Source organism: Sinocyclocheilus rhinocerous, unplaced genomic scaffold, assembly GCF_001515625.1.
Source record: "Sinocyclocheilus rhinocerous isolate Xijiao unplaced genomic scaffold, SAMN03320098_v1.1 scaffold749, whole genome shotgun sequence".
In the NCBI taxonomy this organism is placed as follows: domain Eukaryota; kingdom Metazoa; phylum Chordata; class Actinopteri; order Cypriniformes; family Cyprinidae; genus Sinocyclocheilus; species Sinocyclocheilus rhinocerous.
This window is the reverse complement of record NW_015653466.1, coordinates 1,247,542-1,274,786: the sequence shown is the minus strand read 5'-3', so window position 1 is coordinate 1,274,786 and position 27,245 is coordinate 1,247,542. Positions and strand designations below refer to the sequence as shown.

The 27,245-nt window shown below is 38.4% G+C and overlaps 5 protein-coding genes across 6 annotated transcripts in view; 2 read left to right on the top strand and 3 right to left on the bottom strand.

Annotated features, from left to right (window-relative positions):
* The window catches only part of LOC107716002 (polyadenylate-binding protein 4-like), a 31,665-nt gene extending 23,066 nt beyond the window's left edge, over positions 1–8,599 (top strand). Inside the window, exons 2-14 of one of the 2 annotated variants that reach the window (XM_016522300.1) lie at positions 1,644–1,837; positions 2,527–2,642; positions 3,104–3,243; positions 3,320–3,414; positions 3,606–3,743; positions 3,841–3,936; positions 4,445–4,714; positions 5,554–5,752; positions 6,092–6,225; positions 7,203–7,293; positions 7,579–7,709; positions 8,009–8,110; positions 8,221–8,599. In XM_016522300.1, the coding sequence (XP_016377786.1) occupies positions 1,644–1,837; positions 2,527–2,642; positions 3,104–3,243; positions 3,320–3,414; positions 3,606–3,743; positions 3,841–3,936; positions 4,445–4,714; positions 5,554–5,752; positions 6,092–6,225; positions 7,203–7,293; positions 7,579–7,709; positions 8,009–8,107 (1,703 nt within the window). In that variant the 3' untranslated portion in view covers positions 8,108–8,110; positions 8,221–8,599. Of the gene's footprint in view, positions 1–1,643; positions 1,838–2,526; positions 2,643–3,103; positions 3,244–3,319; positions 3,415–3,605; positions 3,744–3,840; positions 3,937–4,444; positions 4,715–5,553; positions 5,768–6,091; positions 6,226–7,202; positions 7,294–7,578; positions 7,710–8,008; positions 8,111–8,220 lie in introns of both variants that reach the window. The other variant, XM_016522299.1, reaches the window with a different exon arrangement.
* Positions 8,600–9,171: 572 nt separating this feature from the next.
* Positions 9,172–12,001, top strand: ppie (peptidylprolyl isomerase E (cyclophilin E)). The gene is made up of 10 exons (XM_016522301.1): positions 9,172–9,272; positions 9,483–9,581; positions 9,724–9,767; positions 9,981–10,007; positions 10,114–10,195; positions 10,316–10,419; positions 10,574–10,697; positions 10,866–11,051; positions 11,201–11,343; positions 11,882–12,001. Exons 1-10 carry the CDS (start codon positions 9,242–9,244, stop codon positions 11,948–11,950), a joined length of 909 nt encoding a protein of 302 aa, XP_016377787.1. The 5' UTR covers positions 9,172–9,241; the 3' UTR covers positions 11,951–12,001.
* Positions 12,002–12,383: 382 nt separating this feature from the next.
* Positions 12,384–16,731, bottom strand: LOC107716001 (kelch repeat and BTB domain-containing protein 11-like). Its single transcript, XM_016522297.1, has one exon. The coding sequence runs from the start codon at positions 16,351–16,353 to the stop codon at positions 14,221–14,223; it is 2,133 nt and encodes a 710-aa protein (XP_016377783.1). The 5' UTR covers positions 16,354–16,731; the 3' UTR covers positions 12,384–14,220.
* Positions 16,732–16,846: 115 nt separating this feature from the next.
* Positions 16,847–19,130, bottom strand: LOC107715937 (uncharacterized). Its single transcript, XM_016522199.1, has 2 exons — positions 18,679–19,130; positions 16,847–18,091 (listed from the first exon to the last, which is right to left on the bottom strand). Exon 2 carries the CDS (start codon positions 17,777–17,779, stop codon positions 16,847–16,849), a length of 933 nt encoding a protein of 310 aa, XP_016377685.1. The 5' UTR covers positions 17,780–18,091; positions 18,679–19,130.
* A 1,443-nt stretch (positions 19,131–20,573) lies between these two features.
* The window catches only part of LOC107716000 (rho guanine nucleotide exchange factor 10-like), a 51,801-nt gene continuing 45,129 nt past the window's right edge, over positions 20,574–27,245 (bottom strand). Inside the window, exons 28-29 of the mRNA XM_016522296.1 lie at positions 22,735–22,857; positions 20,574–21,991 (exon numbers count right to left, since the gene is read on the bottom strand). Coding sequence (XP_016377782.1) covers positions 21,498–21,991; positions 22,735–22,857 — 617 coding nt within the window. The 3' untranslated portion in view covers positions 20,574–21,497. The remainder of the gene's footprint in view (positions 21,992–22,734; positions 22,858–27,245) is intronic.

Here is a 27,245-nt window from a genome sequence, read left to right as displayed (position 1 = left end):
TTGACGAAACAAGCTGACAGGCAAATCCATAGGTCAGCCACGCCATGCTTCTGCTTATTCAGTGATGACGGCTTACTACTGATATTGGCTATTAATTTGACAGCTATATTCTGTCAGTGCATGTGTATCCTAAATGAGTTAAAATATAAATGAAAGTTTTGCTTCAAACCAGAAACTGCTACACTGATGGTAAAAAAGGTTGTTTATACTGTCCTGTGCTTGCTGAAATTTGTTATTTGCAGTGGTCTCTCTCTCGCTCTCTCTCTCTGGGTGATCCCACCAGCTCTGAGCTCCATGTTCAATACAATCACACTGCAAACTGCTGAGGGCAGCAGACACAAGGCTGCTCCATTTTGTTCACCAGACATTTTTAGTGCTTAGTGTGTGTGTGTGTGTGTGTGTCGGGGGGAGGGCTATGAGGTTTAAAAGAGAGAGAGAGAAACCCATCATAATGTATTACAATAGGTGGCTGGTTTCTCATATGCCATCAGTTTGATTAGAAAGTAATTTCAAAAAGCTTCTGACATTAAATCTAATGTGTGTGTGTGTGTGTCGGGGGGAGGGCTATGAGGTTTAAAAGAGAGAGAGAGAAACCCATCATAATGTATTACAATAGGTGGCTGGTTTCTCATATGCCATCAGTTTGATTAGAAAGTAATTTCAAAAAGCTTCTGACAAACCTTAAATCTAATATTCATCTGTTTGAGTCTTCAGACTTTACCAGACATAAATATATATTTAATCCAGTCATAAATATGTATTTAATCTTCATATATAGCAACAGTATACAGAGTACTGGTAAGACTATGAAGAGATGGATTGTGGATTAAATATATATAAATATCAGTGAAGATTAAATTTGGTAGGTTCAGTACTATTTTGAGGTCTGTAAAAATGTTTTCTGAGACCTGGTATGGATAAAATCTAATGATATGTCCCTGGAGTTCTGCTTTGTTGTGCTGCCAGGTCATACAAATAATGAAAGACATTTAGCTTAAATTCTAACTGTTTTGTGTGTGTGTCTGTGTGTGTGTGTGTGTTTCAGTCTATGTTTTAAAACATAGAAATTCTTATAAATATACAGTTCTAATCATCTTAACATATCTGGGCAGTAGACCTTAACATGTAATGTTTACATGTAACCCAGATAGCTCACGTACGTCTGCAAGATCGTCTTCATCTGGAAAGCATCTGCTGTGTACAATCATCTGATAGACGTCTTTCAGACGTCAGTATTACATACATTCTAAATCATCAACATCTTAAAGACATCTTCTAAATGTCTATTTGACATCTGATAGGAAACGTCCTATAGACATATTGCAGATGAACTCTAAAAAATATATCTTGTAGATGTAAATGCAGACGTCAAATAGATATCTCTGTGATGTACGTGTGTATCATCAGGGAATATTAGAGTACAGTTTCATGGGGCTTTCTAGTTTCAAGTTTCAAGCTTGTTGTGGTTAATATGTTTGAGTATCTGAACATGCTCACTCTATGGATTGAAATATATAATTCATCATTAATTCAGAGACTTATGTTGGTTATGGCAAGTTTTAGCTCTCTAGTAATTGTTAGTAATTTAGGTGCTGAGGTAGAAGAGCAGAGATGTCTTATGACTCATGTTTTTGTGGTTTCAGCGGAGAGAGCTTTGGACACAATGAACTTTGATGTGGTCAAAGGAAAGCCAATCAGAATCATGTGGTCACAAAGAGATCCGTCACTTAGGAAGTCCGGGGTTGGAAACGTCTTCATCAAAAATCTGGACAAGTCCATTGACAACAAGGCCCTATACGACACCTTTTCTGCTTTCGGAAACATCCTGTCCTGCAAGGTGACTTTTAGATCTTCAGAAGCTGAAATAGATGAAATTAATACATTAATTATTTTTATTATTATTATTTTATTTATGTACTGGGCTGCCCTCCAAAGCCAAAACACAGTAACTACACATCTAGTCAAAACTGAGGTGAATTAATATTATTTTTAATGTATTAAAATATTCTAACTTAACAGAAAAGTAAAAAACAAAACAAAAACATACAATGGTATTTCTTTTTTTCTTCTTCAGTCCCCCCTCAATTTTCTTTGAACATACAGTTCTTGAAATGTCTGCAATCACAAACTGAATTGTAGTTCATTATTATCAATTTTCCCAGTCAGAAAGGTTGAGAAGTCTTAGCCTAATATCTGGCTCTTGCCATGCTGTATAACTATTTGGATGTACAACATTTATTTGTTTCTTTAAGGCAAAAGGTGATTTTCTGTGTCATTAGTGGCAAACATTTGAAAAAATAATGCAAAAATAATGCTGTTCAGACAAGCAGTCTGAAATTCTTTTTTATTTATGCTCACAATATATAGTCACGGAGGAATGTGTTTCTATATTTAGTTTCTTTTTCTTTAATAGTTTCTCTATTCAAGCAATAAATAGTGGATTAGTTCACACATCAGAGAAGCTGTGGTAGTTCAGCTGCATAAGAAAAACACTCTGTAATCCGATTCTTGATGCCATCTCAACAGGTGGTGTGTGACGAGAACGGATCTAAGGGTTACGCCTTTGTGCATTTTGAAACTCAGGACGCAGCCGACCGCGCCATCGAGAAGATGAATGGCATGTTGCTGAACGACCGCAAGGTGTGAGTGTCCAAGCAGGGTCATGTGACAGGAAGCAGGTCCATTGATTTGTTGATTGATAAGGACAGTGTGCAGTTGTCAATCACTAATGTTATAGAGAAGAAATTTGACTGAAAGTTTGTTGACCAATCAGATTCAAAGGCTCAGAATCATTTACTCACCCTCATGTTGTTCCAAACCCATATGTCTTTCTTACTTCTGTGGAGTGCAAAAGTATTATTTTGAAAAATGTCTCTTTTTTTGTCTGTAAAATTAAAGTTAGTGGGGTGCAGCGTTATTTTAGACCCTTCTGACTTTATTATAAAATATCTTCTGCTAGTCTTCTAGCATTTTAGTGTTTATAAGTCGGTTTTGTCACTGCTGCAGCTGTTTTGTGTCTGTGGTTGGTTGGTCTGCAGCTGTCGGTCTGAGTTTGTATTGCATTTCTGCACAGTCACGTTTCTGTCTCCGCTGTTTTTTGTAGGTTTGTGGGGCGTTTCAAGTCCAGGAAGGAGAGGGAAGCAGAGATGGGTGCTAAAGCCAAAGAATTCACAAATGTTTACATCAAGAACTTCGGCGAGGACATGGATGATCAGAGACTGAAGGAGCTCTTTGATAAATATGGTGAGTTTGAGAGAATGTAGTGGTGGTAGCCTTGTAGTCGGGTCTTTTTCTCTGAAGATTTTGTTTCTACCTGCAGGTAAAACTCTGAGTGTGAAGGTCATGACTGACCCCACAGGGAAATCTCGTGGATTTGGGTTTGTGAGCTACGAGAATCACGAAGATGCTAACAAGGTACAGTGAATTTATACTATGATTTGCTCATAATGTAAATCAGCTAATCAACTGATGCTAAAACATGTTTAAAATTAGCATGGAAATGACTGACATTGTCATTGAACTTTCATTGGCTAGATAGATGGATGGACTGACAGATAAAGAAAAGAACAGAAAGGTGATTTAGTGTGATGTTATTTCTGTCTCAGGCTGTGGAAGAGATGAATGGTACAGAGCTCAATGGTAAGACGGTGTTTGTTGGCCGAGCACAGAAAAAGATGGAGAGACAAGCAGAACTCAAGAGGAAGTTTGAACAGCTCAAACAGGAAAGAATCAGCAGATATCAGGTAATGAACTGCTTTGTTGTGTCTTTGTGTGTGTGGTTGTGTATTTAGTTCAAAAAAAGTCATTTGTATCAATTTGTGCGTATATTTGTGTTTACAGGGTGTAAACTTGTATATCAAGAATCTTGATGACACCATCGATGATGAGAAACTTCGTAAAGAGTTCTCTCCTTTCGGCTCCATTACCAGTGCCAAGGTGGGTCAAAGGGAGACTGTTTACAGTCTATTTCTGTTTGAGCACTTTGGACAAATTCCAAACAACATTTTTGCACCATTGAAGGGCACAGTGGGAAGGGGATGGTATTTGAAGGGCCTTTCCACCCTTCCACAAGGTCATTAGGGAGCGGTACATGCGTAGGTCACTTCAAGGAAGAATTTTGTTAATCTTAAAATATTTTTGCTGTTTATAATAACATGATCCTGGGTGGCACATTCTCACGATTGATTTTAAAAACTGAGGTAGTTTAAATGAGATGTTACCTGGGATTTAAAGACATTTAAACCCAACAAGTAATATTCCTTACATATTTACATTTTTACGTACATTGTCATATTTGTTTGTTTTTAGAAGGCACCATATGAAGATGCAAAGAGGCTATATTTGATCCAGTTATACAGTATTCTGCTTCTGTGGGATTTATATCTTTGACTTAAACTGATGGACGGAAGAGGTGAGATCTTATGTAATCTATATCTTGCTGTAGGTGATGCTGGAGGATGGCAGGTCCAAAGGTTTTGGCTTTGTGTGTTTCTCCTCACCTGAGGAGGCCACAAAGGCCGTGACAGAGATGAACGGGCGTATTGTGGGCTCTAAACCACTGTACGTAGCCCTGGCCCAACGCAAAGAAGAACGCAAAGCTCATCTGACCAACCAGTACATGCAGCGTATTGCTGGCATGAGGGCCATGCCTGCCAATGCTATCATCAACCAGTTCCAGCCTGCCGGTGGTTACTTTATGCCAGCTATGCCACAGGTGGGTGAAATCCAAAAGTCTTAGACAACAATGAAAACATGGGATTTAAATCCCATTTAAACCTGGAAACGTATTATAGTTTATAAAAGAAAAAATGTAATTTAAATATTTTAATTATTTTTTTTCAAGACCTCGCTGTTATATTATGGAAGGCCATTTCCACCATAGAAGAAAAAAAATCATCTTTGGTAAATCATAATTATGACATAAAATAAAAACATTATGAGATACCCAGTCAAAATGATTATACTAAATCAAATAATGACATAAAAAGTCAAAATTGTGAGATAAAAAGTCATAATTGTGAGATAGAAAGTCATAATTATCACATAAAAAGTAAAAATTATGAGATACTATGAAATAAAAAGTAAAAATTGTGATAAAAAATTATGAGATACTAAGTCATAATTATGAGATAGAAAGTCATAATTATGGCACAAAAAGTAAAAACAATAATGACATTGAAAATCATAATTATAACATACTAATTCATAATTCATAATCACAAAAGTAAAATTTTTATCTCATCGGATTATTCCACAATTTTCACTTTTACTCATAAGTTCAACTAATGTCGTAATGATGACTTAGTATATCATAATTTTGACCTTTTATCTCATAATTTCGATTTCCCACAAATATGACTTTTATGTCATAATTATTCACCAAAGCATTATTATTCTGGCTGAATTGTACTTCATTGTATATCAAAAGTATATCAATAAATATATAGATTATAAATCAATCAATAAATAAGGGCTCTGAAGTAGTAAAATGTTCCATTCAATGATTAATAAACTTTCCGATTATATCTTTTGTTTCCTTCTAATGCATCACAGGCCCAGAATAGAACAACATACTATGCACCAAACCAGCTCACCCAGATACGTCCGAACCCTCGCTGGCAGCAGCAGGGTGGCAGAGGTCAGGGTGGCTTCCAGGGCATGCCCAGCTCCTTGCGCCAACCAGGGCCCCGTGCCAACATACGCCACCTGGCTCCCAGTGCTTCCACCCAAGGCCCACGCGGGATCCCCACAGGTGCACAGAGAGTGGGTGAGAAAACCCACCCACTACTGATGTGATGCCCTGTTGTGACAAACTTTGACCTGTTTTCCAGACCCAGACACCTAAAAAATGTCCACTATCGCATCAAATTATATTTAGTATAGTTGGTTAATGGTGTCATAGATTATGATTCAGGTTTTAGTTTATTTTAATAATAATGTATATCTATTGGTTCTAGTTGGTATTTACCTGATCATGTAATTCCATTGAATAACACCACAGACTACACATTTATTGATTACAACAAGTGAGTTTGGTGATCATTCTGTCCTGGCCATAGCGTTAATGTTATTTACCTCTTTCTACAACTAGGAGGCAGTAGCCAACTAATGGGTCCCCGCCCTGCCATGGGGGTGATGACCCCACGTGCCATGCCCCCATACAAGTATGCCACTGCCGTACGAAACACTCATCCTCAGGTTGTGCAGCCTATTACTCTGCAACAGGTAATATGCAGTCATATACTGCACGTAAGTAAAAACTACACCTTTGACTCAGTAATTCTAGTTGTCCAGTTGTTCTGTTTCTGATGTTATGGATTGTATATTTAATTCACTGATACATATTTAATCAGAAAGGTAAAACGTGTCTAATTTTAGTTATAAACAGGAATAGAATAAATTTTTTGTCATAAAACATTGCCATGTAAAGAACAGTCATATGGGTAAAGTTCAAAGATATGTTAGAGAGCATGGTAAATGAATTAAGTAGGGTTGCACAATATATAGGTATCATATCTTTAAAAACACTAATAACTTAAAGGAAACATATTATGCCCCTTTTTACAATATGTAATATAAGTCTCTGGTGTCCCCAGAATGTGTCTGTGAAGTTTCAGCTCAAAATACTCCACAGATCATTTATTATATCATTTTGAAAATGCCTATTTTGAGTGGAAGCAGAAACACGCTGTTTTTCGGGCCTGTCTCTTTAAATGTAAATGAATTGCTGATCCCCTCCCCCTTTTCCAGAATAGAGCTGCGCCATTACAGCTCGTACCTGATAAAAACATCTGTTTTGGTTCTGATTACCATGTTTATCGTGCTAAAATCATGCGTTTTAAACCATATGAATTTAAACTTCTGATATACGGTAGGGGCGGTAATATTATAATGAGATCCCTTTGCCACGTCACCAAGGGAGCGAAATCAGACGCGCTTGTTTTCTCAGACGCTTGCAGAAAAAGGCTTACCAAAACAAAGTTACTGGGTTAATCTTTTTCACGTTTCCTTGGTTGGTAGATTCACCGGGGACCTTAATCAGTAAGGTCCCCTTAATCAGGGAAATTAATCGGTTATCTTCCAGAACTTGAAAATTATTGACTTTTCTGGACAGAATAATAATATTGTGCACTGCTAGAATTAAGATATAGATTTGAAAAACACAATCAAATTCTCATTTTGTGGTTAACTTTCTTCTGCAGGCTCAGCCAGCTGTTCACGTGCAGGGTCAGGAGCCTCTCACTGCCTCCATGTTAGCTGCCGCTCCTCCTCAGGAACAGAAACAGATGCTTGGTGAGATGTGGAGCCTGTGAGCATGTTCAGCCTTTCTAAACATATTCTTATACTCCCGAGGACATTTTTGTGCATTAGAGTTTTATGTGATAGACTAGTTCACCCAAAAATGAAAATTCTGTCGTTTGCGCACCCTTGGAACAACTTTGTAACAAATTTTTGATCTCTTGGAACAAAAATTGTGGTGGACTATCCCTTTAATTACTTTCTTATTTTATTCTTCCCTGTAGCTATATCTAATTGTTTATTGTCTGTCTTACATGTGCCCATTCTCTTTTCTCTCAGGTGAGCGGTTGTTTCCTCTCATCCAGGCAATGCACCCCAGTCTAGCCGGGAAGATCACAGGAATGCTGCTTGAGATCGACAACTCTGAGCTGCTGCACATGCTGGAGTCCCATGAGTCTCTGCGCTCCAAGGTGACGGCCGTTAACTATGATAAAAGCCTCCAGTAACAGACACTAGCTCTTCTGTTTTGTGCAATAATGGGTAAAGAGTCACAAGCTTTTAACAATGCAAAGCCTATTGACTGGACCAGGGACATAATATTGTGCACTCATTTATTAGGATTTATGCTTTGCCTAGCAAAGACTGTTCCTGAGATGTAATTTAGATATGACAGTGGCATTTTAGAAGTGAACTGCTTATTAGAGGCATGAATCTCTGTGGTGAAGATGGTTTGGGGATTGCAGGACTGATGATTTGTCTCTGTTGTCAGGTGGAGGAGGCTGTCGCAGTGCTTCAGGCTCACCAGGCCAAGAAAGATGCCACACAGAAAGTGGGAGTCACCGCTGTGACTGTAGCCGCAACATCATGACAAGTAACGTTTCTTATCATCAGTAGTATTATAATTGCAATGCTTGTTGTTATAATGACCAGGCTATTTATTTACAAAACTAAATTGTTTTCATTTGAAATTGTTTTCTGCAGGGTGAAGCTGAAAGACTGAAGAGAGATCACCACTGTCTCGTGTCGTCTGGTGGCAACCAATAAGAACACAAAAAATAAAACATGAAAAAAAAAAGAAAAAGAAAAAATGATACTTGAACATAAAGAATACAAATTTGTTGCAGGGCTTATATTTTTAACTCTATAATAATTTTTATCACCTAAAGTTAATTTTAAAAAGAGGCAGTTCTCTGAAGGAAGAGCCTCTGTATTGTGGCCAGGACTGACTTTTTCTATGAGGAAGTGGGAAACTTGGTTCTTCTGTGAGCTGTGTGTTTGCTGCTTTGATTGGACCTCACTTGTCCCATGACAATAACCCGAGTGGTGTGTCACTCTAAATAAAGGGATGACTATTTAAAATGAAATATATTTTCGTCGTCTTCTTCTTCTTCATTTTTAAGTAGAGACAAAGGTCATTTTACAGACACTCTTTATCCAAAGTGACTTGCAGTACAGGAACAGTCCCTTTAAAGGTTACACTTTCTGCTCAAGGGCCCAATAATAACGGAAGTGTTCATAACATCCCATTTCACCTTTACCTGGGACTAGTCACATGACCAAATCCATTTAATTCCAGTTTGCATCCTCTGAAGGATGATATCTGTGTCAAAGCTCCATAAAAGCTCTTACAAATACAGCTACCATATTTAATTGGCCTATTGCATTATCAAGATATAAATCATATAAATCAATGAACACTAAAGATGGTCCTATTTAAGTAACACATACATATGGTTCCCCACCGTTAACAACAGTGACTGGAAATTAAACAAAGTTTTTCATAAAAAATTATACATGGTTTTACATGGCTTTCCAATGAGTAAAATACATCTGTTCACTTAGCAGGGGAACTAACTAACTAACTAACTAACTAACAGTACAGCTGTTAATCCTCAGCTGAACAAAGGATTTGTGTATTTCTGTAATGTTATTTGGCCTCCGCAACACTAGAGGGCGACACACCGTCTCGAGGTGGCGAAGAAGACCAGAGTCAAAAGTGAAAATGGCGGCGACTAAACGTGTTCTTTATATCGGTAAGAAAAACATCAAAATTATAATTCAAAATAACAATCGCTTCGCTCTCAAAGTGCACTGATTTAATCCCACAGCCATATGCATGGTAGTGATGCGGTAGCTGTATCCGGGAAAACACCAGAACATGAAATATGTGCTTGAATTGAACGTTCAGTGCGTTGAAAATGAAATATTATAATAAGTCAAATATACGGTCCTGTTTTTCTCAGGTGGTCTTGCGGAGGAGGTGGACGAGAAAGTGTTGCACGCTGCGTTCATTCCCTTTGGTGACATCACAGATATTCAGATCCCGTTGGATTATGAGACCGGTGACAAACGCACATAAATATACACAAAATACACTCCTATCATTATAACTCAAAAACGCACTTTAATACAGAAACAGTTTTACGGTTTAACAAAATAACGACAAAAATAACGCACATTATGTCTTACTCTTTCTGTCCACAGAGAAGCACAGGGGCTTTGCATTCATCGAGTTTGAACTGGCAGAGGTGAATACCTGCTAAATCCCTCTTTAATTAAAATAGAATATACCGGTATCATCGACTCAATTAAAATGAGATGACGTTGCTCCTCATTAGCTCCCTATAGTTTGCACAAACCACCATTGCATGACTGGTTTGTTTGACGCTATAGTAAAAGATGAAACCTCTTGAATTCACCTGTGTGTCAATTTGTTAAATTACTTTCTGCTTTTTCTCCAGGATGCAGCAGCTGCCATCGATAATATGGTGAGTTATTGAACCACTCACTTCTGTGGTCTCATAAAATCCAACACTGTCAGAATGTGCACTGCAAGAGTCCAGGTTAATGTCTGTTCGGCTTTGTGTTCTGCAGAATGAGTCCGAGCTGTTCGGCAGAACCATCCGGGTGAACATCGCCAAACCCATGAGAATTAAAGAGGGCTCCTCTCGACCAGGTGAGGGATTTTTGGTTTCCTGCTTGTCTTTCTGTTACTCTTAGTGATTATGCCGTGTTAACTCATTACTTGCATGCTCATGAAACGTAAATGTATGTTTCTTTGCTGCTCTGCTCATAGTGTGGTCTGAAGATGACTGGCTGAAGAAGTTCTCAGGGAAGACTGTTGAGGAGAGCGAGGAGGCGGAGTCAGCCGCAGAATCAGCCAGTACAAATACACAGGAGGTGGGAAAGCTGTAATATAATTGGTTGGTTTTAGTATAAAATGATAATGCCTGATAAATTGTCATTTTGGTATAGCTGTTTATTTCTGCTAAGTGTCTGATGTTCTGTTTTAGATTTTATTTTCTGAGCTTTGTCATTTTGTGTTCCTGAGCAGGGAGAACCTCCAGTGAAAAAAGGCAGAAATAACCCACAGGTCTACATGGACATCAAGATCGGCAACAAACCTGCAGGCCAGCTGCGCTTCCTCCTGCGAGCGGACGTTGTGCCCATGACTGCAGGTCAGAATCAGTTAACCAACTTTAGAGTCTCCTCCTTTTTTCTTTTTCGAGAATCCGTTTTGCTCGAGTGTACTTCACAATACGGAAGAAAATATCTGTCGCTACTTTTGTTTCATTGCGACATATGTCAGGACATCACAGCTGTTTTGTTCATTTGTTCTCCTGTAGAAAATTTCCGTTGTTTGTGCACACATGAGAAAGGCTTTGGATTCAAGGGCAGCAGCTTCCACCGAATTATTCCTCAGTTTATGTGCCAAGGTGGAGATTTTACCAACCACAACGGCACCGGGGGGAAGTCCATATATGGACGCAAGTTTGATGATGAGAACTTTGTCCTCAAGCACACAGAACCAGGTGAGACGAGTCTTCAGTTTGAGAGAAGTTGTGTGTGTGTTTTTGTAAGATTGTTTCAACTGAATATTCAATGAGGATCAGTAAGTGTATTTGTTGATGTTGATCTGAAATGAAGACTGGTCTCATGTTGTTTTGCTGTGTGCTCATAGGTCAGCTGTCAATGGCAAACTCTGGTCCCAATTCTAACGGCTCGCAGTTCTTCATCACTGTCGATAAAACCGACTGGCTGGATGGCAAACATGTGGTGTTCGGAGAGCTCACAGAGGGCATGGATGTACTCCGGGCCATGGAGGTGAGTTGCTAACTGAGGGAGGTTAGATTTGCAATCACAAATGACTGGTTTACACTACTGTTCAAAAGGTTGTGGTTAAATGTTTTTGAAAGAAGTCTCTTATACTCACCAAGGCTGTATTTATTTGATATTAATATTGTGACATATCTTTAACAATTTGAAATAACTGTTTTCTTTTTTAATATATTTGAAATTTAATTAATTCCTGTGATGGCAAAGCTGAATTTTCAGCAGTCATTACTCCAGTCTTCAGTGTCACACGATCCTTCAGAAATCTTTCCAATATGCTTATTTGCTGTTCAAGAAACATTTATTCTTATTTATCAAAGTTGAAAACCGTTATGGATATTTTTTTAATGATTCTTTGATAAATAGAAAGTTCAAAAGAGCAGCATTTGAAATGGAAATCTTTTATAGTGCATTGTAAAAATCTTTACTGTTACTTTTGATGCATTTAATGCATTTTTGCTGAATACAATTATTCTGGTTACTTTTTTGTCCTGTTTTCTAATGCTTTGTATTTGTACTGTTTCCTCAGGCTCAGGGAACAAAAGAAGGCAAAACCAAACAGAAAGTCATAATTTCCAACTGTGGAGAGTATGTGTGAATTCAACGTACTACATGTTTGTTTTGTGTGAGAGAGAGTGTAAAAAAAAAAGCTGTTATCGTCTGAATTTTGTAGTACTTTGTAAATATTCAAATAAAACTTTTATGCATATATTTTCTTAGATTTTTTTTAAATAGTGGCCTCTATATAAGTTGTCATTTCAAGTCAATAATACTAAAACAATTCATTTATTCATTTTCGAGTCTTCTAGACATGTATATTTGTTGGATTTAAACTGGGCATCTGGTTCTCATGTTAAGTGTGAAAGTCTGCAATTTGGCAAAAGTTTAGGAAGTTTCATTTCTGAAGTGTATAATGTGTTACTGACTCCCCCCCCAATTCTCTCCACAAAGATACATTTTACATGTTCTGTTTCCTCAGATCATAGAGCTGCATTTACATAAAAATCAGTAAAACAGAACAAACTGTAAAATAATGAACCAGGAAACAAAATATCTTTTATTGTAAACACAGAAACATTAGTTTGTGAGATGTTAAACTGACATAGAGCCACTGAAAAAGTGAAGCCATCAAGCCATTTGTTTTAAAAGCGTATTAGCTTTATACACATCAGCAAGCAATGCCCCAATCACCTCCCCCATATGACCAGTATTATAGACACTTTCATTTGAATGTTTGAAGAGTTTTCCAATTATCAGACTATTTCTAAAAAAATAAATAAAAAAAAACACTAGACAAAAGTTGTTACCATTTAAATGCATAGGGAACCATTGCAAAGTTGGAGGGATTTATGATTAATTCATCAGTGAATGATTTTTTGAATGATGTTTACTGGAATTGTGTTGTTTGTCCAGCTTCATTAAAAGTGATTAAAGCACATGGGGTTGATTAAAAAAAGCTAACAAAACATTCACATTCAAGTTCTTAATCATACCAACATTCATATTCAAATTCCCTTAAGTTTATTTCAACAGAATTACACTAAAGAAACATTTATAAAATCCATATCCTCAAACTATTACTCATCTCGCATTCTCCATCCGTTCATAAATGTCTAGGGGAATACTGAAGCGTGAACAATTATATCTCAGTAAAATACTCCTGGACACTAAATATCACAGGGTGTCTACACAGATTGCAACATCCAAGTCATAAATTACATTATAATGCCTCATGCTATGGATACCATATGAATGTTTTGTGACAGTGTCTGTCTCTCTTTGATGGGTTCAGCCTAAATTCATAAGACAACACCATAAAGACTATATTTTCTCCCTATCTGTTGAAGATCTCAGATGTCTGAGAATCTGAAGTGTTTATTATGGATAAATATTATTGTATTGTACTGTAATTGTAGTCTTCATTAACAACAGACTTAAATCTAGAAGGGTCTCAGAGCCAATGAGCCGCTGAGTGTGCTGTCATAGAAATGCACTGGTTTGAACTTCACATCTGTGATCCAGTAATATTTGAGTAGCAGCAATTACAGAAGTCAAGTGCTTTGTGCTCTTAAAGTTTCCCTAATGTTACTCTAATGTTATCAAAGGTTATGGATTCTCCTTCAGCTGCTTCAGGACATTTGTTTATTGATCCCTGCTGTATCAAAGTTCTAGAATTGAGAGCTATTTTTTGCAGGCTTTTCTACGTAGTTCAAAAAATGTATAATTTTTACTTCAAAATCTATTTGCATAGAATCTGTTGCTAGGAAACAGGGTCACATTATTACATTATGTGCTTTAGTTGTTCATTTGTGCTCTTCATTGCCATTTTAAGGTTAATTCGCAGTGCACTGACAGAAGCCGATCAACAGCAAAAGAGAAGCTTGTTGGGTTCAGTCGGATCAGTGTGTTACCCCTGAGTTGGTCAGAGCTTGTAATCAGAAACTGAACGTTTAATTGTATTAGTCGGGTCGTGGAATTTCTGGCAATTGTTGCTGTTGGTCAGGGCTGTCGGTGCAATAAACTAGCCTTTACAAATGAATGGATTTTTAGGTTCAGCCTAAATTACTATCTGATACAAAGTGCACAAAACAAATGAAGGAAGAGACTGCACAAATGAGCTATAAATGTACGACTTTCTTCATCTCCTAAAGTTGAATAGTGAAGCTGTGATTTTAAGGCGCCAAACATACATTTGTTTTACACGTTTTTCTTACCATGCAAAGAAACACATTCCAGTTTCAAGCACTACGTGCTGGCTCCTTGAACTTCTCTGGAGATAATATTTAATCTATAAATATTGACCAGGCATTCTCTTTCTCCATGTTTGGAATGACTCCGAAGTGCCATCCGAGGGATGAAATATCCTACTCATGCAATTCTTCCACCTCTCTCAGGCAAGCTAAGAACGAAGGGGAATAAGATGCCTTTGGCCTCCACAGGTGCTTTCAGAGACTCGTCTTTGAATCGACCTCCATCCTCTTCTACAATGAACTGAAGAGTCTGAGATTTATTCACACAGTAGATGCAATTATCGATGACAGCGCTTCGAAATGGCAGTGTGCAGCCCTGCTGCTGGGAGGCGACATCATGCCACATCTTCACGATGGTGTTGTATTTAAAGACACTGATGCCCTGTTCACGGTTAACATCAAATCGGTAGATGAAGCTCTTGAGAGCCACCATGTCTGTGGATTTTTTCCTGCTGTTGTTGTATGGACACTCCTGCCATTCGTCTCTCTTGGGGTCATATTTCAGCAACCGATAGAAAAGAGACCCTCCCGAGACGTACAGCTCTCCGTTACACGTAGTGGCTTCGTGAGCCACTGCAAATGCTCCTTTAGGTAGAGGAGCCACCGCCATCCAGCGGTCCATTCGAGCGTCATACTTCTCCACCGTGAAAAGACATTCACCACCAATGGCGTACAGGTTCCCGTCCATGGAGACGAGTTTGAGTTGCGATCGTGCTTGGGTCATGGGTCGGACTTCGCTCCAGAGGTCTGTAATGGGATTGTAGCAGAATACTTTGTCCGAGACTTTGCTTTTCTCCCCAGTTCCCCTGATCCCGCCGGCCACAAACAAGTAGTTGTACATTGTACAGATTCCGCAGCCCCTGGTGTTGATGTCTTCTGGCATGACGGTCAGGGTGTGCCAGTCCTTACTGCTCTTATTGTAGTAGTAGATCATGTGATTGTCCTCAAAAGACGTGATGGAGAGAGGACTCTGGGGACGGCTGCTGTTTCTGCTGGGCGGTCTACTTCCTACACGCTCAAACACGTCGTTGATTTCCGCCACCATCAGACACTGGCGGCTCTCCATCCGTTTGCGCAGTATGAGGTCTCTCTCTGAGCCCGTGAGGCGCCCGTAGACGGCCGGATCTCTCAGAACCTGGAGAAAGTTGTCACTCATGAACCGATAGGCTGTTTCTTTCAGTTCATTTAGTCGCTGCTTTTTGGCGATCATTAGGATTTCATAGCAGTTCTCAGGTGTGATCTGTGTGGATATGGTGTCGATAGCAGCCTGGACCGCACAGGGCATCTGCAGAATCTTTGCTCCTGTGATGACATCCACAATATTGTCTTTGCTTACGTTCATCTGGGAAGAGTAAACATAATCTACAAGCGCTGACAAGGTCTTGTAGCTCATTCCTTTTACTTTCAGGATGTCTCGAGAAAGCCTGGCCTTAAAATAATCACTTTTCTCAGCTAATACTGATTTGTGTGCTTGTATTTTCTGTCCGCCCACCTCTATGACTAAATTCGGCTCTTCTTTTGCAGATAGAGCTTCTCTTACTGCAGATCCATTTTGCTTTAGCCCTTGGCTCGATTCCTGCCCAGTCTGTCCAAATGATGTTCTGTAACGGGTCTGATCTGCTCCTTCAGAGGAACTTATAAAGCATCCCAGGGTTTTTTCAAGTGACCTCGATTTTTGAGAGCTTGAATAGGAATTATTTTTGTCCTCTGATGTGGAGGAGACATTTTTAATATCAAACTGACTCTGAACCACCTCACCGTCTCTTGGGACATTGGCTAATTTGTCAATTTCCTCCTTGTTCTCTGGTCTGAAGCACAGAGAGGGTGCCAAACTGGAAGCTACCTTTGTTCCATTCGTTTCTTCTCTAATATTTCCTTGACTTGAAGCTTCACTCATATTTCTCAAACTAAGGTCCAGATTTTGTGCTCTAGATGAGTCCAGAGGCTGTATGTGCTCTTGAAATCCACTGTCACTAGAGGCAGCATCTTGTGCGTATTCTGCACCTGTTACAGCACCATAGTTGCCCAAAATCCTATTGTCAGTTAAACCTCCTGATTCTGATGTATCCCATGTACCCGGGAGACCATGCAGTATTTCCATGCTGGGGATGCCTGTTTTCCCCATAGCTGTGACATTGTTGTTGTTCCCTTCAGCTGGGATAGGTGATTCTGGAGAGTCAGGGTTTGCTGCGTGAAATATAACGTCTGCTTGTACTGTAAACATGTTTCTGTCTTGCAGAGTGTTGTTCATCTTTCTGTAGTTGCAATACACGTAATGTCACTCATTTAGTGCTTTCAGAGCAATAAAAACAACTCTGAAGTCTCCTTTCCCAACAGTAGAGTTAAATTAATCCCAGCGGGCCTCAGGAATGACTGGCAGATCCTAATTATTGGGGTAATGATCTTTCAGTCAACATTGCTAGGAGTGTCCTAGCTGGACATGTTTGCTGTTTGTTCCATCAATGTACATTTCATCCAGATAAACAATAAAAATAAACACACATTTCCTATATCAAAAGAAGATCCTTTGTCCTCTGTGTTCTCAGCTCTGGGTCCAAACCTTCTGAGAAAAGAAGACAATGTTATTCATTCAAATAATTATAATTGTATTACCCAAATTCATATTCCTCAATAATCTCATGTAATCCTAATGATTAGAAATGTAATGTTAAAAATAAAAGTAAAACACCTTCTGACGTGAACTAATAGCCTATAAAGTGGTGCTCTTTTGGGGGGAAAAAAACTCATTTATTCATGCTTACGTTCATCTGGGAAGAGTAAACATAATCTACAAGCGCTGACAAGGTCTTGTAGCTCATTCCTTTTACTTTCAGGATGTCTCGAGAAAGCCTGGCCTTAAAATAATCACTTTTCTCAGCTAATACTGATTTGTGTGCTTGTATTTTCTGTCCGCCCACCTCTATGACTAAATTCGGCTCTTCTTTTGCAGATAGAGCTTCTCTTACTGCAGATCCATTTTGCTTTAGCCCTTGGCTCGATTCCTGCCCAGTCTGTCCAAATGATGTTCTGTAACGGGTCTGATCTGCTCCTTCAGAGGAACTTATAAAGCATCCCAGGGTTTTTTCAAGTGACCTCGATTTTTGAGAGCTTGAATAGGAATTATTTTTGTCCTCTGATGTGGAGGAGACATTTTTAATATCAAACTGACTCTGAACCACCTCACCGTCTCTTGGGACATTGGCTAATTTGTCAATTTCCTCCTTGTTCTCTGGTCTGAAGCACAGAGAGGGTGCCAAACTGGAAGCTACCTTTGTTCCATTCGTTTCTTCTCTAATATTTCCTTGACTTGAAGCTTCACTCATATTTCTCAAACTAAGGTCCAGATTTTGTGCTCTAGATGAGTCCAGAGGCTGTATGTGCTCTTGAAATCCACTGTCACTAGAGGCAGCATCTTGTGCGTATTCTGCACCTGTTACAGCACCATAGTTGCCCAAAATCCTATTGTCAGTTAAACCTCCTGATTCTGATGTATCCCATGTACCCGGGAGACCATGCAGTATTTCCATGCTGGGGATGCCTGTTTTCCCCATAGCTGTGACATTGTTGTTGTTCCCTTCAGCTGGGATAGGTGATTCTGGAGAGTCAGGGTTTGCTGCGTGAAATATAACGTCTGCTTGTACTGTAAACATGTTTCTGTCTTGCAGAGTGTTGTTCATCTTTCTGTAGTTGCAATACACGTAATGTCACTCATTTAGTGCTTTCAGAGCAATAAAAACAACTCTGAAGTCTCCTTTCCCAACAGTAGAGTTAAATTAATCCCAGCGGGCCTCAGGAATGACTGGCAGATCCTAATTATTGGGGTAATGATCTTTCAGTCAACATTGCTAGGAGTGTCCTAGCTGGACATGTTTGCTGTTTGTTCCATCAATGTACATTTCATCCAGATAAACAATAAAAATAAACACACATTTCCTATATCAAAAGAAGATCCTTTGTCCTCTGTGTTCTCAGCTCTGGGTCCAAACCTTCTGAGAAAAGAAGACAATGTTATTCATTCAAATAATTATAATTGTATTACCCAAATTCATATTCCTCAATAATCTCATGTAATCCTAATGATTAGAAATGTAATGTTAAAAATAAAATTAAAACACCTTCTGACGTGAACTAATAGCCTATAAAGTGGTGCTCTTTTGGGGGGGAAAAAACTCATTTATTCATTTCAATAAAGCAAGTAATATGTCTGCTGCAGTGACAGTATAGATCATGAGCTTCACCCTCCCTGATCAGCACTGAAATGCTCCATTTGAGACACTCTAATGCGCATGCGCACTACTCGCAAACATACTGAGCTTTATGGATTAAATCTTAAAGAGATCGCGAAACAGTAAAATTAATTTACACCTTTAGTTAATGTTCTGTCACTATAGTTGTTAAATTACCCATTCTAATAGACCTAAAAAAACAACAAAAAAAACATATGTACAGCGGACGGAAGACAGAGATATTATGGATAAGACTAGGGAAAAGATGAGGCATTTTCAGACAGATAATGTAGTCTTTAAAATAATAATATTGAATAGATTCGAAATGATTCAATAGATCCAGTACTTACGCGTTAAACGGCGGGGTTTCTTTGCTCAATTCCTTACACAGAGCAATCTTATGTAAGTCAGTGACTGTAACGTTAGATCTAAATACACCGCGCTGCAGGGAATCTACACATTGGTCTATCGAGGGTTGAGTTTTTCCAAATTCAGACCACTTAACCATTCACAGAAATGTACCATCTATCCCATACTGTAATAAAACGGCAGTTCAATGAGAACTTATCTTCCTTCTCCTCATCCTCGACCAACTGTATGCGTCTGCAAGCCTTGACTGGAGAATCGGCGTCCACAAAATATCATTATCTCAATGAAGCGAATAAAACGAGATATATTCCACAGAAGCGACCCTGTGCTCCGGATCTGATCGACACCGCCTCTCTGCCCTCGGAGAGCTTTGCAGTATCCTTTATTTTATTGTAGGCTGAGGTAGCTATTGATCTAAACCACACCCCCGTTTGTGTTCACCCTCTACACATCAGAACTGCTGATCAAATCCACGGTAAGCGCGACGTTCCCGCACACTCGACGCGAGACGCGCGGCGTGCGGCCAAATGAAGGATGTTGCACAACACTCAAGGGGGACTCCCAAGCGCAGAGCATTGTAACGTTTATTGCTTGCAAATACTAAATGTCGTGTTAAATCATCTTATTATACAGTAATAAAAGGTGATAGTGATTTTCTAAAGCACAGTAAACTGGCTGAATCCGTGAAAAACAGTGAATATATTTGATATTCTTGACAAAATACTACATTAAACGAAAAATGCATGTCTATATACATGTCTACTATGTAAAAAGCTCACAAATGTCAGGTTTTACTCAAAAGAGAAAAAAGCAAAGCTTGAAAAATGGTCAAAAAGCAGCACGACTTTATCTGGCCTTCTCAAATGTGGTGAAGTTTTATGAGCACATTAAAGAAGACCATTACTCTCCATCCTGATATTATGGGTTACACTGCTCTTCAAGAGAGTTACTAGGGTAACCACTCCATTTCAGAGAGAAACACATCAGAGTTGAGACTGTCTGTCAGCCTGACAGCACATGGTCGGACTGAGATGTCACTATTGGCCCTCTAAATACACACATCAGCTGTTCTCAGTCTGAGGGGACTCACAAAGATCCCTGAGCCCACAAAAGCTGAAAGCATTGCATATATTAGTGTGGGAGGCCTCCTGCAGAACAACTAAATCTCTCCACTCTTTATTATGACAAACAGATATCAGATCAAAACACTGAGATATCAGCTATTTTTCTCTATCTCAAAAACTCTAAATACAATATTTACAAGAACTATTTACTTGGCATTTTACAAAAGGATTATTTTAGGGGTTCATAGTTTTTGATTCAATGGTTGTCTTGATGTGCAAAAAAATCTGCTCAAATATTATCTGCATTTATATAAATATTAATATTCTCACTCAGTGTGTAGATCCAAGTGAGAATATCTAAACATCCAATGATTCTCAACCATCACAGTTAAGGGATAAATATGACCTTTTTTATTTCCCTTTTAGGCAGTTACCTTGCAAAATTGAATATTTCAAGACAAATTTCTCTGAAATGCATCACATTGGAAACAACAACAACAACTATACATTTTCATTTTTTAAATTAAGTTTCTTTTCTTCCTTCCATGCCCAGGTCAATTTTACTGTAAGCTCTAAAATCAGTGTTGCTGTTGGTAAAGTGCATTTCACAGAAATCCATTCAACCTCTGCTCAGCCTCAAATTAAATTTTCTTCTAGGGTCATTCCCTTATATATGAGCCGGCAGTTATAGTCCATTAAAAGGAAAGACCCTAAAAAGGGACAGAAAATAAAAAGCGCCAGTTGAAAAAAAAAGCAAACAAAATCACACATGGTTATCGATTACACTTGCACAGATATACAAAGAACGCTGGTTAAAACAATGGTATATATTTGTTAATATACAAGTCAGAAATACATATCACAATGTGTCAATATAAAGCTTTTTCCATACCTTTAAATATTGATAAGCATCAACTTTAAATTAGAATTATGGAGGAATGCCATTTTTTTGGACATTGGACACCAACTTCACTTTAGGACCCAAACAGAGTCTCTGGCCCGCCAGAGAATCTCATACAAGTCATTCAGTCACAGGATGTAGCCATTCACAGAGGCCAATCTAAAGGCCATAAACCTCAGATAAGACCGGATTCAACAATTGTTTTAGCACTTCTTTTACAAGAACAACAATTCCTTGAAGCAAACATTTTGAGATGTCCTTTCATGAAATGTTCTTTAAAGAAAAACAACTGAAATTAAATGAAGAGCTAAACAGATGCAGGTAAACATGTTTAAAATGTGACGAATGATAAAAAGAGTTCTGCTGTTTGCTAGTAGGCTAGATATGTTCCGTTTCTTTCTTTTTTTTTTTTGTGAAATGTAATTACCTAGCAGTTAAAAATGTTATATTTCCACAATTAGACCTGAATATTATCACACTGAAGTGGTACTGACATTTTCACAAATGCACTTTTTAATTTAGGCGAATGTGTCGAGTGGTAAAACACATTTCTCTGATGCATGACCGAGTACTTGGTAGTTCAGCTCATTCCTGGAACACATTCTTTTTTCCCTTCATTCATTAATCTTTTTTCCCTGTCAGCCCATGACTGAATGCAGGGTCAGTCTAAGCAACTGCTCTCTCTGACGTGCAATGGCCTATAATGAAGACATACAGTAAAAGCATCATTAGATGAGTAAAAGAAACAAAAGAGTGATAGACACTGGTGGTTGTGCAGCTGCATCCAAACTAAAACCTGATCCTCACTGTTCTCTGAATACCTCCATCTTCTCCCTCACAGGCTGGGCAGTGGTATTTGCCACACCATAATGGTGGACACCATCTCCTCATGCTTAGACTGTTTTGTTTTTCTGTTGATTCTGCGATGTCCCAGTCCTCCAGACATCACCAACAATGAGCTCACATTCACTCTCTCAGTCTGCTTGGCCTTCTGGAAGTGTGCCGGCTCATTCAGCAGGTCGTATATTGCCCCGTCCTCTGGGCCGTGCTCTAAAGAGCCCTGAGACGGAGCCAGAGAGCCACATGAGGAGGACAGGGAGTCCTGGAGAACAGGAGCATGTGAGGGAGAGCTGGTACTGCTGCGCCCCAGCCCAGAGCAGTTCTCATCCAGCTGGGTTCCCTCCACCTCATGGGCCCCAGGCTGGCACTGGCTGGGTGTGTTGGAGGTGAGAGTTGCCATGGATGCTTGGGAGACATTACACACTGCTGTTGCCATGGTGAGGAACTTGACTGGGCCATGGTGAGCGTGAAAAGAGACCATTCCTCGACCTGGAGTGAGACAACGAGGAAGATGAATGACAAAGACGTTAAAAAGTTTGCTCAAGCAGTATAAAACTAAATAAAAACAGAAAATACACAAAAAAAAAAGTCAGAACACAATAATGAGATATATAAAGGAAGTCAAATATATTTCTCATCAAAACAAAATATAACAATTTTAGTATAATAATTACTAAAAAACTTTCTCAAATGTAAATATTAAATACAAAAACATATATGTTTTTTTTTAATTTTAGCATTATATATAAGTTTATTTATTTATTAATGCTTTTTAAATTAGCATTTAATTTTATATTTTCTTTTTTAATATTTCTATTTAAATTGATTTTTATATTTTCATTGTAGTACTTCAACTTTTTTTAGTTACAAGGCAATATTTTTAATTTCAATTTCAAGTTTTTTTTTATAATTACATTTTTTCATCTAATATTTATATTTTATTTCATCAGCTTTATTTTTTGAGTTTTAGTTAACAGTGCTCATTAACTGTCTGGAAAAATGAAAGTGGTATCAAAAGTTCAGGCAGATGGGTTTTTTCATTGTTGGGTGTGGTTTGTTCCTAAACTTGTGCTGAGTTGTAGTATTTGAAAGTGCTACAGACTTAAAATTACCCACAGGGCACTGGGCAGCAAACAAACCTCTGCTGTTAGCACAATTCCACAGTAATATGCATCAAAAACTGTTTTTCTGGATTTTTATGTCCCACACATGACCGAATGGATTAGGCCCACCTGTGACTTTTGGGATGCCCTGCAGTCTGGGCACAGACAGGGCCACTGTGACCCCGAGATTGGTCCCCACCAACAGCAGTCCGTGACACACTAACAGACTGCTCACAGAGACTCTCTGCTGTCCTGAAAGGGAACATTTAATTTGCTTTAATTACTTGCACTGCAAACTAAATCAGAGAAAAACACATACTATAAAACACTTGTGGCAAGCACTCATGACTAGAGGTACTTGGTGAAACATTCAGCCAGTGGAATAATAACATCATCCACACATGCTAGGCTGTGTGGGTAGGAACTCGACAGCATGTGTGGGTAGGTTACTATGGGGATGATGCTGAACAGCAGTTGGTTTCCAAAGAAACCTGACACGATGCGCACTTAGAAATGGTAGGGAGGCCTCATTAGAAAGAAAAGAATACCAAATGTTCAGACATTTGGTTAAACAAACAACTCTAAATCTGTACATCATGTACTGTACATTAAATGGAATCATTTCAATGAAATAAAAATGATAAATGAGCTACTGACATCCATTTATCATGACATGTCATCTTGTTGATTAAATAAAATCATAAGCACTTTCATGGTCTTTCAGTCATTTTTGACCCATTATTGGTAAAGAATATGCTATAGATTGACACTGTGAAGAACATCTATACAAACATCATGAAAACACCACAAAAACACATTTGAAAATATGTAATAAAAAACACCATTCTTCTTATTTAAAGTATATTACTCCAATTATATATATAAAAAATATATAGTATAGAATATAAACTTTGGGACCTGTTTTAGTGTAAGAATTCATGATGTTTAGAAGGACAATGGGAAGGTTAAAGGATTTTATGCACTACACTTTTCAGAGACTTTTATCTAAACGCAATAACAATGTGCATGTAATTTTTAATAGTGTGACTAAGGAGGAAGAATGTCATCGAACACAGAGCTGTTCTTTTGTCACTTATCACACATGAGCAAACAGAACTGCAGGTAAAAAGGAACAACACCCATCTATGGGTCAACACCCTCCCAAACACCTGATTGTTCACGACCAGACCGCAAGTTTGAAGTGTCAGTGAACAATGTCCTATTTAGCTGTTCCTTAGTGCTCACTGACTCGTTAGGAACGGATTGGCTCATATTTCTGAGCATCACAGATCATTACATTAGTCATGGAAACTGCTCTAATCAGTGGCTATAACTAAACAAATGAGGGCTGAGTTTGCAAAAACATCTGCACAGTTTTGAAGTGTTTTACTGCAAGTCCTGTAGACTAAATCTGTCACAAAGAAAGTAAATTAAGTTTTAAATGGCCACTTTGTCAACAACTGTTCAGTCCTCCTAATGAACAATGGAAAAAGACCCATTTAGCTTTAAACACTAAATTTTTCTTCAAATTAAAGGGGACCTTTTTGTTTATAAAAAGAATCTATGGTGTATTCTCGTCATCTGGCTGCTGTGGTGTAGCTGAACATCTCCAACATCCAAGAACAGATTTAGCTGTGGGCTGTGTGTGTGTGTGTGTGTGTCCAGTCTGACCTTCTGAAGAGGGACAGAAAGACATGTACATGGCAGACTGAGTTGGCATTGAGTTTATCTGAAAGACTGACATCAAAAGACTGACACACTTTGTTGTAAATCATGTCACGAACAAATTAAAACTGATTTGTCAATGAGCAACTCCAAAACCATGTGCTGATGGGGGGGAATTTGATCTTATGAACAGTATGAAAAATGACTTTCTGTAATGCATTTCATTATATTTAAACAAACCAAATCATAACCAGTATCAACATGCCAGAGTTTAATAAGCTTTAATGCAGATCTAACAGGCTGGAGGGAAATTAGACATTGTGCAATTTTTCAGACATTAAGAGAACATTAACCACTAATGGGGCTATAAGAGTAACATCCTTTCAATTTAAAATTAAACATATTGTCCATACATAACTGATGCGATAATGAAGATCTATCTGAACCCCAAGAGTCAGTGCAGCTGTTTTTGTGGTGGCGGCTCTGTTTGTGTCATTACTGCACACACGAGTGAGTATTTGGGTCACAGGAGACAAAGCCATCAGAGACAAAGACCACAGCCTGTATTATCGCACCCAAACACACTGATATCAGTCTTAATCATTTCCACGAAGGCCATAATATGCATTTCAAGACCATCATTCCACGCTTGACAGAGGATGACTCTTCTGCAACTCATAAAAAAGGAGGTTGTTCGTATTACAATGACAAATGGATTCAAAGAGCTTTGGTACATTTGTAATAAAACAGACAAACACCAGCACATATGGAACGCAAACAATCTGTTCAGCAAATCTTTTAGCAGCCGTAAAATCTATTACCAGGCGAAGGGATCATGACCATGTCTGCCAGTCATTTCAGTAAATGTTACAAAAGACACTGTTGTACAGACAAAGTGACGTGTGACATTGGCTGCAAGTTTTTGTAAGGTGAGTCCAGGACAGTCTCCATCTCTCCAAGGTCAGGACACAACACAAAGGAATTACGCTACCAATCCCTCATCCTAAAATCTGCTCTTGCGTTACTGAACATAAATCGAACTTAAAAGGGTTTCAGGTTCTCTCGGTCTGAGGTAACTGCTAGCCGTGCAAAATGATTGTATTCAGCTGTACTGAAGTGAAACTCAACAACTGCAGAAATATGATACAGACGAATTTCCCTCCTTTGGTAGTTCACACCATTCTTTATGTGAGAAAAAAATTCTTCAGGTAAAAAATGCTTTGTAGAGTTAATACCCTGTAAAATAAATCTTTACCAGCATTTTTTTCCTTCAGTTTGAGGGTTGAAACTGAATGGATTTACAATTATTGTCAGCAATAATCGTTTCTGTCCTTCAAGGTTATTCAAACTTCACCTCATTTCATTGACGAGCCACTGATCTGCCAACAGAAAGACTGAAAATACCCTAAAATCCCAAGAAACACCTCAGAGACACGTAAAGACAAACACGGCAAAGGAGGCGACCAGCACTGCCTTTCATGAACGAAATCCTGCCCTGACAAATAAGCCCCAGAGCTTAAGGAATAGCCGGGCATGATCCGACATACTCAGCACAACCAAGCTGAAGGATTCTGCTGGCCAGCCAGAGGCAAAATGGTGCTGGAATTTAAAAGACAATAACCTGCATTTTAAATAAAGTCACTTCTGTTCAAAAACCAGTCTGATGCATTCAATGATGCCATATGACATTACAAAGCAATCCTGATGGTAACCAATGCATTTTTTGGTGTATAATTTAAAATGTTTAAAAAAGTAACCAACTAAAGCTTGATGGACAGTTTGTAGGCACTTCCAATAAACATATTTCTGCAGGGAATTGAACAGTAATCCGGCAGGTCCACACCCTTATAAAGATGTTCAAACGAGCCTTTCAAATCCAGCTGAGTAGGTACCGACAGCCCTTATTATTGTTAGTCACCAAATCTAGGAAGTTTTCCTAACAACAGTAGGTAAGGAGATATGCCAAAAGATGACTGAGATCTGACCAATCAGATTGAAGGAAACTTAAGCAGGACTCATCTTGTCCAAAGTGTTGTGTTATATGTAGAATTAGGAAGTGTGAGTTTATTGGATTTATTGAATTATTAAGCAGTCATATGAAAATGAGTAACATCTAAAACTAAAATATTAGAGGTCCTAATCATCACTTAGATAAAGATTTTTCTTTCAAGCACTGTTGTAAGCAGCCGTGAATCAGCTTGAGGGAACTACAGCTGCAGTCATAGACACACCCTGATACTCTCACACAGGAAGTCCTTCTTGTGGCCAATGTCTCCATGCAGACAGTTTCCTGTGTGGCAAACTGCTACATAAGCTCATGGTGAGGGATTGCTGAACTCTACTCAACCTCACCACATTTTCCTTCAAACATTTGATCTCAGAAAAAAAAACCTCCCCATCCAAACAAAACAATGTGATAGAGCTGACAGAGCAATTTCCTCTTCTAATGAAGGTCAGGGGGAAGCATGGACTGCATGGACTGACTGTTAGAAACAAATCCTTGATGTATCTAATAATAGATTAGAAAAACATTGTTGCATCTAAATGAGGTCTTTTGCAATGTTCCTAACTTCCTACAGAACATACAGTGTGGGGTGGGGAAATATACTGCCAGTGTTACACAATTCAGATTAGGGCTGCTTGATTTGGATTCCCAAGTTTGGTGTGCTTGTTTGTAGGGCTTCAAAAATTCTTTGATTATACATCAATATGAGTGGTATTAAAATAATAAACACAATGAGAAGTATTACTACCGTTTTTCCCTGTAAAATTAAAAAAGTATTTTAGAAAAAATATATAATAATTGTTTTATTTTACAGCACAACTGTAAAATTAAAATTACAAAATTCCAAGCAGAAAACTGCAGGGAGTCCTGAAAACGTTACTTTTGTTGAGAGCAGCAAGTTTTAAAATGGTCTAAAGCCATATAGCTTTGCATGATGAACAGACCAACATTTATTAAAAGTTATTTTCTT

Coding starts and splice junctions, on each gene's coding strand:
- ppie (XM_016522301.1), top strand. CDS start 9,242: ATGGCGGCGACTAAACGTGTTCTTTATATCG. Junction 10,008..10,113: donor CAGCTGCCATCGATAATATG/GTGAGTTATTGA, acceptor TGTGTTCTGCAG/AATGAGTCCGAGCTGTTCGG. Junction 10,420..10,573: donor CCAGTACAAATACACAGGAG/GTGGGAAAGCTG, acceptor GTTCCTGAGCAG/GGAGAACCTCCAGTGAAAAA.
- LOC107715937 (XM_016522199.1), bottom strand. CDS start 17,779: ATGAACAACACTCTGCAAGACAGAAACATGTTTACAGTACAAGCAGAC.
- LOC107716001 (XM_016522297.1), bottom strand. CDS start 16,353: ATGAACAACACTCTGCAAGACAGAAACATGTTTACAGTACAAGCAGAC.